We start from the raw sequence: 13733 nt of genomic DNA, 5'->3' as shown, positions 1-13733 counted from the left end.
CAAGCGGGGGTCAGACCCCGAGCCCCAGCCCTGGGCTCTGTCCCTTCACCCTGCTCTCCATAAAAGGTCCACATGGCACAAGGGTGGGTAAGGTCTAGAGTTCTCCCTCTTTCTCCCCTCCCCTTCCTCCTTCCCTTCATTTCATTTGAAGGTAAAACATTGAAAAGATTGCTATGAATTCTAAGAGAATTAGCGACGTCGAAAATTCTCTCTTTCCAGTCATGATGAGAAAACCAGTGTACTGACTTAACTGACTAGCTGGGTAAGTTTTTAGTGAGTTAGAAAACAATGAAACAGGCAAATAGGAATCACCGTTCCACTTGCTTTCAGGGGCTCTGCAGGTCATTTTCACCAGAGCCTGTGGTTCCCAGTGTGGACAGAGGTCCCTGACTGTGTGACACAGCCTCACCTGCCTCTGGTTCTGTGCTGAGAGGGGCTCCGGGCAGGAGGGCTCCTGCCACTAAAGACAGCTAGACGCCAGCCTCTCAGAAACTGGGAGCACCTAGGAGCACTGCATAAGCCCCAGTGGGAATCCTGGGGTGCTGTCCTGAGAGCCAGACGAAGCAGGCCAGTGCCTCCTACACGGCTGCCCACTGTTTGGAGTGGGCTAGGTAGCACACATTCGCTCTGACCCCAGTCTATCCTGTCTCCAGGAGGACTTTCTCTTCTGTACACTCTCACCTGGGCACGCTTCTCTCACTCAAACCTGTAGGGGCTAGAGGGGGTCAAAGTCCCTGTAAGACCACAGACCCCGCAATAGCCTCCCAAGGTTTTTGGAAAATCAGTAGCTGGAAGAACCCACATGAGGTGGAAAGCTCAGTAGAGCCCACGTGGGCTTTGCAGCTGTGGTTACACTGCAGGCTGAGCACCGGGCCTTGTCACAGTCGACAGTGCAATGTGAGGCTCAACAAGGCCTTGCTCCACAAATAACTGACTTCCAGAGAGCTGGCCTCACGAGCCAGCCCCTGGAAGGTTCTGCTCGTGATTAGCTTGACCAAGGGGGCACACAGGAGCTTTCTCTGCTTCTGCGCACCCATCATTTCACTGTTCCTATTGAGAGCTGACAGCGCCCTGGGGCCCTGCTGGCTTCTTTGCTTTTGCTTCTGTATTTCCCTACCTCCAGGCCTGGAGTTTGAGCAGGGAGGGGTGTGAGCAGCGAGCTGTCCAGGCGTGATGGAGTTTGTTCGCTGCTGGGTTGTCCAATATTAGCGCAGCACCAGCCAGCCTAAAGCCCCGAGGCAGCTGTGGGTCTTAAGTTGGCCTTTGGGCCTCCAGAGCTGCATTTAACACTTTCCAGGGCCTCCTGCATTCTCTGCAGTCTCCACTTTTGAAATTTGGAAACACCCCTTAGAAAACACCTTTTAAAGACACAGAGCCAAAGCTCTCTGTGTGCACTGTGGCCTAGGGACTAAGTTCAGGCGGGGTCAAGGGACCACTGTCCATGATTAGCACCCGCTGCTCTGACTTTCCTCCTGAGGATTCCTTAAGCCCATTGGCAGCAATCCCTCATTTTCCGGGCTCTGCCTTTGTTTTGCTCCCGGACTTACTGTGTGAGCATTTGTGCCTGACATTCAGGAAATTACTCTGAGTGTGTGTATGCGTGCATACGCTAGACTGTAGGTGACATGGAAGTTCTTAAGGAAAAAATATGAGGAAATACGACGGGTTTTAAAGGAGGAAATTTAGTGCTTAGCCCCGAAATTGCATGGTGCTCTCTGCTGCTTCTCATACCGTCCCTCTGTCCACCTGGCTGGAGAATAAGTTACCTCAGGGGATATGGACTCTCTGGTGTAGGGGTTCATAGGTAGGGTTGGGGTCCACGAATGCATGTACACCCCGCAGAGCGACTCGGGCTCTTTAACCCAGTGCCCACATGTGCCTGCCATTTTTGGAGCCGTGTTATCAGACCATTTTTGATATACAAAAACGGCAATTTTGTATGGCCCAACCTAATATCTACAGATGGTTAGATACAAATTTTAAAAACCCATTCATTTAGAAATATACATGTAAACATACATGTACAGAAATCATGGTAGCTTTTTTATTCGGCATTTCCTCAAAGTATACACTAAACCCCAACGCCAGTATCAGTTACTGGAAAAAAGTTTAAGGCCCAGCTCTGGCCAGGACCCCTGCCAAGAAGCTGGCTTCAGTGGAGGTTTCAAAATTGCTTTAAATGGAAACTTTCGTTTTAAAAATTCTAATCGTCTAATGTCCGTTCAAGACACTAGTAAGTTGAAATCTGCCTCACGTGTGCCACTTGATTTTGACATGGACTTCCCTGCTCCCATCTGATTTGGCCCGTGGACCCCACCTGTGGGGACTGCTTGATGTCTGGAAAAGCTGTTGGCTTATGGGAAGATGGCCTGTTATGGGACCATGAACACACGTGAGCACAGGCACGACACAGAATAAGAAAGCTTGGTACCTTCTTCTCGCCATAGAATGTTTGCAACTGCAGCATCAGAGAACGGTGAAAGCAGGAATGTGATGGAGGGAAGGAAAAAAAAGAAAGAAGCAACTTCAGAACCTTCCTTGTAGTGATTCAGTTCATGAACATACTGGTATCCAGTCCATCATGTTTAGAACCTGCACCACTCATGGCCCCAGCAATACTGAGGGGGGACGCTGGATGTGGACAAATGCTTCCAGGGCTCAGGACCCTTTTGGTTCCTAATGAATCAGGTTCCAGGATCACAGAAGCTAATGGGACTCTCCTCTTCTGTGGATGATAAAGAGCAAGCAACGTCTTTCCCAGACCTCCTGGACTACTTCCAGGAGCAAGCTGGTTTTCTGCTAGGATCCTCCCTAGGAAGACCATCTGCAATACTTCTGATTTTCTCCCTTGATGATAAAGACTCTGCTTAGAGCCTTTGATCAAGGGAAAGAGACCATGTCCGACACTCATATCCATGAAATCAACCTTGCAGGGTCTCTTGGGGAGCAGTAGCTACGAGGGAGAGCCTGCTTAGCGCCCCTGGTGGGCAACAATCCCTGGAGTAAAGACAGGTGTGTGAGAGTGCACAGGCCAGTTCCTGGGCCGTGGATGGGCAGCAGCAGCTGGTGCGCGGTTAGCATGAACACTTTTGTGGATGAGGGACAGAGCAAGTAGGAGGCAGAACTGGGGATATGATATGCGAGCTTCCTTGTGGTCCTGGGTTCTGTCTGCTGTCCAGAGAGTTTCCCTGTCTATGCCTCCAGAGTTGTCTAGGCTTATAGGGAAGGTCTACCCACCTCTGGCCACCCTCTGTCCCCAGCTTTGAGCACAGAAGGATATGAGGTTTACCCTGTCTCCAGGGGCTCATGATTGGTGGCTGTGGCCCTTGCCACCCAACATCCCCCAACCAGCTCAGTGAGGAGCTCAAAGGCAAGCGTGGACTCACGGGTCTTTCTAGCCGAGTCTTCGATGAAGAGGGAGGAAATATCTTCGTCCACGCCCACTTCATTTTTGGCAATGCAGGTATACGCCCCTGTGTCTTCATACCGAACACTGCTGATGTGGAGTTCGCTCCCATTGGCTGTAGAAGGGACAGTGCTCAGGGCGGCCTGTTCAGCTGGGACCTCCATCCTTCCTCCCTTCTCCCTTCTATTGAGAGTGTTGAGGTTAAAAGCACAGACCCTCAGCAGGGCTGAGGGCAGCCAGTACCCTGATATACGCCCAGGAAGAGCTGGAACAGCAGAAATGAACTGCAGGTGACCTGGGACCTGATTGACAGCGTCTCATCATTGTGCTCACAAAGATCTGTGTGAGTCCAGAGAGCAGGGAAACGGGAGATACCTGTTTGCTCCCCGAATGTCTGACTTAGAAACAAATCACTCCTCTCATTTCCACTCCTGGGGAGAGAGTCAGCTTGAACTTGATAGGAAAAATGGCACAGAGACACCGAGCGGAGCTCTTACCTAGAAGGGAAAGCTGTTTCGACATCTGGGTTGAGACATCCATGCCATTTTTTAGCCAGGTGATTCTGGGCATAGGAATGCCCTCTGCGTGACATCTCAGGCTAGCTGCCACTCCGGGTTCCTGTGCCTGGGTCTCTGGATAGACACGGATGACGGGTGGCACTGTGGGTGAGAGTTAGTGCTGGTGAGAAAAGGCCTTCACCTGCCTCAGGCCTGTAGTCCAACTCTGAGACCCTGCCCAGAGAGCTGAACCGAGAGACAACTCTAGAGTTCTCTTTGTAACCAGCTTGCAAGCCCTAAAAGAAAGGGCTATAAAATGGATTGCCGACAATAAACATGTCAGGCTTTGTACGCTGTAATTCATGACGTTCATCATTATTCTAAATATGATCAGAGAGACAATCCAAATATTTACGGCTGTTCAGCTGCTACACGTAAAGAGCAACAACTGCCAAAACTTACTTCTGAATGAATAAAATTCAGATATATTATTTCTCTTATCGGAAAGCCACTGGACAGGGCCTTAATTTCTTGCAAGGAAGTGCTTCACAAAGTACTTATGGGCACTGACTGGCAGGGCTCCTAATTACTGCTCTAGGGAAGACCATTGGTTTTCCAGTGGGTCATTTTTATTTTTCCACTTCTCATCCCCGGAACATGCGTGAGAGGCAAGTGTGCCCTCCTTGGCTCCTGACCCACCCATGGGTCCCGGAAGTCAAGTTCAGGGCTGGGGATGTGACCAGGCCCACTCATCAGATGAGCATCAGTACCCTCTACCCTCTGGCCTTTCCTACATGGGCTGTCTGTAGGGCAGGAAGGAGTGAGGACTGTCTGGAGGATCTTCCCTCCTACTCCTTGCTCTGGGCCCAGGAAATAAAATAATTATCATTTTCAGTGGAATTGGGGGCTCTTACTTATTCATGCATGTTTCTCTACATATTTCCAAAAAGGGTTTATGAGAGCTTCTGTAAAGGCACCTGGATATTAAACTAAACAACAACAATAACAAAAACCACATCATACACCTTTTGGAAAGTTGGGAGATGCATTCTTTGCCTTGAAGCCAGCAACTACATTTTCCCAGAGTTATCTGGACACTCCTACTGTCCGATAAAAGAAAGTGACCCAGGGCAACTTTCCTGGTGGTCCTGTGGGTAAAACTCTGCGCTCCCAATGCAGGGGGTCTGGGTTCGATCCCTGGTCGGGGAACTAGATCCTGCATGCACGCTGCAACTAAGAGTTTGCATGCTGCAACTAAGAAGTCCACATGCTGCAATTGAGTCCGCATGCTGCAACTGAAAGATCCCGCATGCCACGACGCAAATCCCGCGTGCCGCAATGAAGACCCAGCACAGCCTAAATAAATATTTAAAAAAAAAACTCAAAAAAAAAGAAAAGAAAGTGACCCAGTATGTTAGGAGAGAGATTTTTCTTGGGACTAGAGGTGGAACAAATTGACGCATATATAGAAGGAAGTGATAATGTTGATCCTAGAACGTGAAGATTTCTAGTGATCTGTGCTTGGGTAGGCTGAGGACAAAAGAAAAATTCTATTACCTGTGAGAAACAGATGCTGCAGGTCCTGTCAAAACCCAGGAGGGTGGTAATAATCTGATCAACTTAGCCTGAGTTTCAAGTCTTTCCTCTGGTTCACCTATGGGGCAAAGTAGGGGGCCGAGGACAACGCCAAATGGATAGCTGGCAAAGGGCACAAACCCACCTTCAGAGTGGCCAGAGCTGTTTCCATAACATGAGCTCAGAGGCACCCATGACTAACCACACACAGACCAAACAATAATAAAATCTGAGTCATTTCTTTGGTTTCTCTTTGTTTGCAGTTCTGGGGGAGAGTCCCAGGGTGTGGGAGAAGGTCCTTGTCACGGGTCAGGCCACTAGGGATCGATGAAGTAAAAGGGGCTCTAGCTAAGGCGTATCTGGAGGACTGCTTAGAACACAGAAGTGGATCTCTCTTCTCTGATTCCCCTTGGTTCAAAGAAGGAAGAAATAGTAATTTATCTAGGAAAACTTCCTATACCCTGAATTTGGTAAAGAGAGGAATGGGGTTCAAGTTGAAGAGACAGCAGAGTTTTTTTCAAGAGGCTATGATTCAAAAGTACAGAGATAGAGACGGGGGACCTAGGAACACTGGACTGGTGGGGAGTTGGAGAAGGAGGTAGAGCAGCCCGGGTTCTAGAATGTGGGAGGCCAGGACCTGGGAGTGAATAACCTTGGGCTCCTGCTAGATCACCATTTATTTATATAGGCCTGCCAAGCAACCACATAGTAAACTTAAAGAAGGTGAGGGAAGAATCAATAGAGATAGAAGCAGAAAGGAATGAATCAGTTTGCCAAAAAAGAGTGGAACTGATAGATCTGAGACCTGGATGTTCGTGAAAATGAATAAAGTAGCCAAATTTCTGGCAGGTTTGTTTAGTGAAAAATATAAAGAACACAGAGGAGATTAAAAAATATGGAAGTACTTTGTTCAATTATAGGTAATAAACATGAAGCGCTCAATGAAATGAATCACTTAAAAGGAAACTTTCAAGTATTGACATGGAATCAAGAAGAGAGCATTTAAAACATTTTAAAGCACTACTTTTCAGTTATGCAGTGAATAAGTTCTAGAGATCTGTTATACAATATAGGGCCTATAATCAGCAATATTATGTTGTGCATGTAAATATCTATTAAGAGAGTAGATCTCATGTTAAGTGTTCTCACCACAAAAACGAACAAAAAAGAAAAACAAAGCGGAGGTGATGGGTATGTCTGTTACCTTGATTGTGGTGGTGGTATCCTAGGCGTATACATGTACAAATTCATCAAATTGTATAGATTAAATATGTGCAGTTTTTTTGTATATAAATTATACCTCTATAAAGCTGTTTTTTTTTTTTCTTTTTTTCTGCTGTCTCAATTATCCTTTATTTGTAGTTTACCTTGAATTACTCTGGTAACCTATTCAGGTTTTTTTTTTTTCTTCAATTCACGGTGTCTCGGCACACCTATGTCACCCACTGGTTCCTTTACAAAGGAAGTTCATAAAGCTGTTTTTAAAAAGGCGCTACTAACCCCCAAAGAACCCTGATTAGTTTCATAGGGAAGTTCTTTTGTACATTTCAGGAACAGATAATTCCTACAGCATACAGCAGAGAAGATGTCCCAAATTTTATAATGAAGCTGTATAACCTGGACACGGAAACCTGCCAAAGAGAGCACAAAATAGATGATTACAGACCTAACTCACTCAGTACTAGATATACCAAAATCGCAAGTAAAATATTAGCAAATCAGGATTCTGGACAAGATGGTAGAGTAGGACTTGTGCTCACCTCCTCTCACAAAAACACCAAAATCACAACTAACTGTTGAACATCCATTGACAAAAAAGACTGGAACCTACCAAAAAAAGATATTTTACATCCAAAGAGAAAGAAGAAGCCACAAAGAGACAGCAGGAGGGGAGCTTTTGCAATATAATCAAATTCCATACCTGCCGGTGGGTGACACACAAACTGGAAAATAATTATATCACAGAGGTTCCCCCACAGGAGTGAGAGTTCTGAGCCCCATGTTAGGCTCCCCATCCTGAGGGTCTGGCATCAGGAGGAGGAACCCCCAGAGCATTTGACTTTGAAGGCCAGTAGGGCTTGAGTGCAGGAGCTCCACAGGACTAGGGGAAACAAAGACCCCACTATTGGAGGATGCACACAAGACTTCACATGCACTGGGACCCAGCACAAAGCAGTGACTCCATAGGAGCCTGGGCTAGACCTACCTGAGGGTTTTGGAGGGTCTCATGGGGAGGCAGGGGTTGGCTATGGCTCACTGTGGGGGCAAGGACACTGGCGGTGGAGGGCTCAGAATACTGATCAGTGTGAGCTCTCCATTTTGGCAATAAGACCTGGGGCCACCCCGCAGCCTGCAGACTCCACTGTGGGATGCTTCTGGACAAACAACCGGCAGGGTGGGAATCCAGCCCCACCCATCAGCAGACAGGCTTCCTAAAGTTGTACTGAGCTTACAGCTGCCTCTAAACACAACACTTGACACGGCCCTGCCCAAGAGAGGGACAAAACCCAGCTCCACCCACCAGAGGGCAGGCAACAGTCCTTCCCACCAGGAAGCCTGGACAAGCAGCAGGACCAACCTCACCTACTGGGGGGCAGACATCAGAAGCAAGAAGAACTATGATCCTGCAGCCTGTGGAAAGGAGACCACAAACATAGAAATTTAGACAAAATGAGATGGCAGAGGAATATGTCCCAGACGAAGGAACAAGATAAAAACCCAGAAGAACAACTAAGTGAAGTGGAGATACACAATCTACATGAAAAAAAGAATTCAGAGTAATAATAGTAAAGATGACCCAAGATCTCAGAAAAAGAATGGAGGCACAGACTGAGAAGATATAGGAAATGTTTAAAAAAGAGCTAGAAGATCTAAAGAACAAACAGAGATGAACAATACAATAACTGAAATGAAAAATACACTAGAAGGAATCAATAGCAGAGTAAATGAGGCAGAAGAATGGTAAGTGAGCTGGAAGACAGAATGGTGGAAATCATTACTGTGGGACAGAATAAAGAAAAAAGAATGAAAAGAAATGAGGACAATCTAAGAGACCTCTGGGACAACATTAAATGCACAAACATTCACCTTATAGAGGTCCCAGAAGGAGAAGAGAGAGAAAGGACCTGAGAAAATATTTGTAGAGATAACAGCTGAAAATATCCCTAACATGGGAAAGGAAACAGTCATCCAAGTCCAGGAAGTGCAGAGAGTCCCAGGCAGGATAAAACCAAGGAGTAACACACCAAGACACATAGTAATTGACAAAAATTAAAGACAAAGAAAAAATATTAAAATCAACAAGGAAGGGCTTCCCTGGTGGCGCAGTGGTTGAGAGTCCGCCTGCCGATGCAGGGGACACGGGTTCATGCCCCGGTCCGGGAAGATCCCACATGCTGTGGAGTGGCTGGGCCCATAAGCCATGGCTGCTGAGCCTGCGCATCCGGAGCCTGTGCTCCACGATGGAAGAGGCCACAACAGTGAGAGGCCCGCATACCACAAAAAAAAAAAAAAAAAAAAATCAACAAGGAAAAAGCAACAAATAACATACAAGGGAATTCCCATAAGGTTATCAGCTGATTTTTCAGCAGAAACTCGGCAGGCCAGAAGGGAGTGGCATGATATATTTAAAATGATGAAAGGGAAAAACTTACAGCCAAGAATACTCTACCCAGAAAGGCTCTCATTCAAATTCGACAGAGAAACGAAAACCTATACAGATAAGCAAAAGCTAAGAGAGTTCAGCACCACCAGCCCAGCTTTGCAACAAATGCTAAAGGAACTTCTGTAGGCTGAAAGGAAAAGGACACATTAGAAACAAGAAATGAGAAAGCTCACCAGTAAAGTCAAACATATAGTAAAGGAAGGAAATCATCTGCACACAAATATGATATCAAAACCAGAAATTGTGAGAAAAGGAGAGTACAAATGCTGGATATTGGAAATGCATTGGAAATTAAGAGACCAACAACTTAAAATAATCTTGTATATGTATAGACTGCTATATCAAAACCTTATGGGAACCACAAACCAAAAATCTACATTAGATACATACAAAAAACCAAAAAGTAGTCCAAACACAACATTAAAGATAGTCGTCAAATCCCAAGAGAACAGAACGAAGAGGAAGGGAAGGAAAAAGTCCTTCAAAAAGATATCCAAAAAAATTAACAAAATGGCTCTAAGAACACATATATTGATGATCACCTTAAACGTAAATGGATTAAATGCTCCAACCAAAAGACACAGACTGGTTAAATGGATACACAAACAAGGCCCATATATATTGCTGCATACAAGAGACCCACTTCAGATCTAGGGACACATACAAACTGAAAGTGAGGGGATGGAAAAACGTATTCCATGTAAATGGAAATCAAGAGAAAGCTGGAGTAGCAATACTCATATCAGACAAAATAGACTTTAAAATGAAGACTGTTACAAGAGACAAAGAAGGACACTACATAATGATCAAGAGATCAATTCAAGAAGAATATATGACAATTGTAAATATATATGTACCCAACAAGGAGCACCCCAATATATAAGGCAAATACTAACAGTCATAAAAGAAGAAATTGACAGTTACACAATAGTAGTGGGGGACTTTAACACCCCACTTTCATCAATGGACAGATCATCCAGACATAAGATCAATGAGGAAACACAGGCCTTAAATGACACATTAGAACAGATGGACTTAATTGATTTTTACAGAGCATTCCATCCAAAAGCAGCAGAATACACGTTCTTCTCAAGTGCACATGGAACATTCTCCAGGATTGATCACATGCTGAACCAAGAAGCAAGCCTCAGTAAATTTAAGAAAATTGAAATTATATCAAGCATCTTTTCTGACCACAATGCTATGAAATTAGAAATCAACTATAAGAAAAAAATACAAAGAAACATAAACATGTGGAAGCTAAACAATGTTACTAAACAACCAATGGATCACAGAAGAAATCAAAGAGGAAATTAAAAAATACCTAGAGGCAAATGAAAATGAAAGCACAATGATCCAAAACCTATGGGACGTGGCAAAAGCAGTTCTAAGACTGAAGTTTATAGCAATGCAATCTTACTTCAGGAAACAAGAAAAATCCCAAATAAACAACCTAAACTTACACCTAAAGCAACTAGAGAAAGAAGAACAAACAAAACCCAAAGTTAGTAGAAGGAAAAAAACCATAAAGATCACAGTAGAAATAAATGAAACAGAGGCAAGGAAAACAATAGAAAAGATCAATGAAACTAAAAGCTGGTTCTTGGAAAAGATAAACAAAACTGACAAACCTTTAGCCAGACTCATCAAGAAAAACAGGGAGAGGGCTCAAATCAATAAAACTAGAAATGAAAAAGGAGAAGTTACAATGGACATGACAGAAATACTAAGGAAGAAATGGACAAATTCTTAGAAAGGTACAATCTCCCAAGACTGAACCAGGAAGAAATAGAAAATATGAACAGACCAATCACAAGTCCTGAAATTGAAACTGTGATTAAAAAACTCCCAACAAACAAATGTCCAGGACCAGATGGTTTCACAGGCGAATTCTATCAAACTCTTTAGAGAAGAGTTAACACTTATCTTTCTGAAACTATTCCAAAAAATCACAGAGGAAGGAACACTCCCAAACTCATTCTGTGAGGTCACCATCACCCTGTTACCAAAAGCAGACAAAGATACCAAAAAACAAAAATTACAGGCCAATATCACTGATCAACATAGACACAAAAATCCTCAACAGAATACTAGCAATTCAAATCCAACAATACATTAAAAGGATCATATACCATGATCAAGTGGGTTTTATTACAGGGATGCAAGGATTTTTCAATATCCACAAATCAGTGTGATACACCACATCAACAAATTAAAGAATAAAAACCACATGATTGTCTCAATAGATGCAGAAAAAGCTTTTGACAAAATTCAACACCCATTTATGATAAAAACTCTCCATAAAGTGTGCATAGAGGGAACATATTTCAGCATAATAAAGGCCATATATGACAAACCCACAGCTAACATCATTCTCATCAGTGAAAAGCTAAAAGCATTTCCTCTAAGATCAGGAACAGACAAAGATGTCCACTGTCACCACTTTTATTCAACATAGGTGTTGAAGTTCTAGGCACGGCAATCAGAGAAGAAAAAGAAATAAAAGGAATTCTAATTAGAAAAGAAGTAAAACTCTCACTGCAGATGACATGATACGATACATACAAAATCCTAAGGATGCTACCAGAAAACTACTAGAGCTCATCAATGAATTTGATAAAGTTGCAGGATGCAAAATTAATACACAGAAATCTCTTGCGTTCCTATAAACGAACAATGAAAGATCAGAAAGAGAAATTAAAGAAACACTCCCACTTACCATTGCATCAAAAAGAATAAAATACCTAGGAATAAACCTACGTAAGGTGACAAAAGCCCTGTACTCTGAAAACTATAAGATGCTGATGAAAGAAATCGAAGATGACACAAACAGGTGGAGAGATATACCATGTTCTTGGATTAGAAGAGTCAGTATTGTAAAAATGACTATACTAAGCAAGGCAATCTACAGATTCAATGCAATCCCTATCAAATTACCAATGCCATTTTTCACAGAACTAGAACAAAAAATCTTAAAATTAGTATGGAGACACTAAAGATCCCGAATAGCCAAAGCAATCTTGAGAAAGAAAAATGGAGCTAGAGGAATAAGGCTCCTTGACTTCAGACTATACTACAAAGTTACAGTCATCAAAATAATATGGTACTGGCACAAAAACAGAAGTACAGCTCAATGGAACAGAACAGAAAGCCCAGAAATAAACCCATGCACCTATGGTCAATTAGTCTACGACAAAGAAGGAAATACTATACAATGGAGGAAAGACTGTCTCTTCAACAAACGGTGCTGGGAAAACTAGATAGCTACATGTAAAAAGATGAAATTAGAACATTCTTTAACACCATACACAACAATACATTCAAAATGGATTAAAGACCTAAACGTAAGACTGGATACTATAAAACTCCTAGAGAGTACATAGGCAGAACACTTTTTGACATAAATTGCAGCCATATCGTTTTCAAGCCGTCTCCTGGAGTAATGGAAATAAAAACAGAAATAAACAAGTGGGACCTAATTAAGCTCAAAAGCTTTTGCACAGCAAAGGAAACTATAAACAAAATGAAAAGACAACCCACAGAATGGGAGAAAATATTTGCAAATGACATGATTAACAAGGGATTAATATCCAAAAGTTGCAAACAGCTCATGCAGCTCAATATTAAAAAAACAAACGACCCAATCAAAAATTGGTCAGAAAACCTAAATAGATATTTCTCCAAAGAAAAGATACAGATGGCCAAGAGGCACATGAAAAGATGCTCAACATTGTTAATTATTAGAGAAATGCAAACCAAAACTACAATGATATATCACCTCACACCAGTCAGAATGGCCATCATCACAAAGTCTACAAACAATAAATGCTGGAGAGGGTGTGGAGAAAAGGGAACCCTCCCCTACACTGTTGGTGGGAAGGTAAATTGGTACAACCACTACAGAGAACAGTAAGGAGGTTCCTTAAAAAACTAAAAATAGAGTTACCATATGATCCAGCCATCTCACTCCTGGGCATATATCCAGAGAAAAACATGATTCAGAAGGATATGTGCACCCTGATGTTCACTGAAGCACTGTATACAATAGCCAAGACATGTAAGCAATGTAAATGTCCATTGACAGATGAATGGTTAAAGAAGATGTGGTACATTTATATAATGGAATATTACTCAGCCATTAAAAAGAATGAAATAATGCCACTTGCAGCAACATGGATGGACCTGGAGATTATCACACTAAGTGAAGCAAGTCACACAGAGAAAGACAAATATCATATAATATCACTTATATGAGGAATCTATAAAAATGATACAAATGAACTTATTTACAAGATAGAAAGTCTCACAGACTTAGAAAACAAATTTATGGTTACCAAAGGGTAAAGGCTGGGGGGAGGGATAAATTCAGAGTCTGGGATTGACATATACGCACTACTATGTATAAAACAGATAATCAACAAGGATCTACTGTATAGCACAGGGAACTCTACACAATTTTCTGTAACAACCTAAATGGGAAAATAATTTGAAAAAGAATAGATACATGTATATGTATAACTGAATCACTTTGCTGTACACCTGAAACTAACACAACACTGTTAATCAAGTATACTCCAATATAAAATAAAAA

General features: G+C 42.9%; 1 protein-coding gene across 1 annotated transcript in view; it reads right to left on the bottom strand.

The window, feature by feature from the left end:
- FSTL4 (follistatin like 4) overlaps nt 1-13733 on the bottom strand; it is a 437526-nt gene that overhangs the window by 26122 nt on the left and 397671 nt on the right. Inside the window, exons 9-11 of the mRNA XM_027097696.1 lie at nt 3904-4065; nt 3387-3521; nt 2432-2458 (exon numbers count right to left, since the gene is read on the bottom strand). Of these exons, the coding sequence (XP_026953497.1) occupies nt 2432-2458; nt 3387-3521; nt 3904-4065 (324 nt within the window). The remainder of the gene's footprint in view (nt 1-2431; nt 2459-3386; nt 3522-3903; nt 4066-13733) is intronic.

This window comes from Aethalodelphis obliquidens, unplaced genomic scaffold, assembly GCF_003676395.1.
Source record: "Aethalodelphis obliquidens isolate GAN/ISIS:26980383/991018 unplaced genomic scaffold, ASM367639v1 scaffold4, whole genome shotgun sequence".
NCBI lineage: Eukaryota > Metazoa > Chordata > Mammalia > Artiodactyla > Delphinidae > Aethalodelphis > Aethalodelphis obliquidens.
The sequence above is the reverse complement of the archived record's forward strand: the minus strand, read 5'-3'. Positions and strand labels throughout refer to the sequence as shown.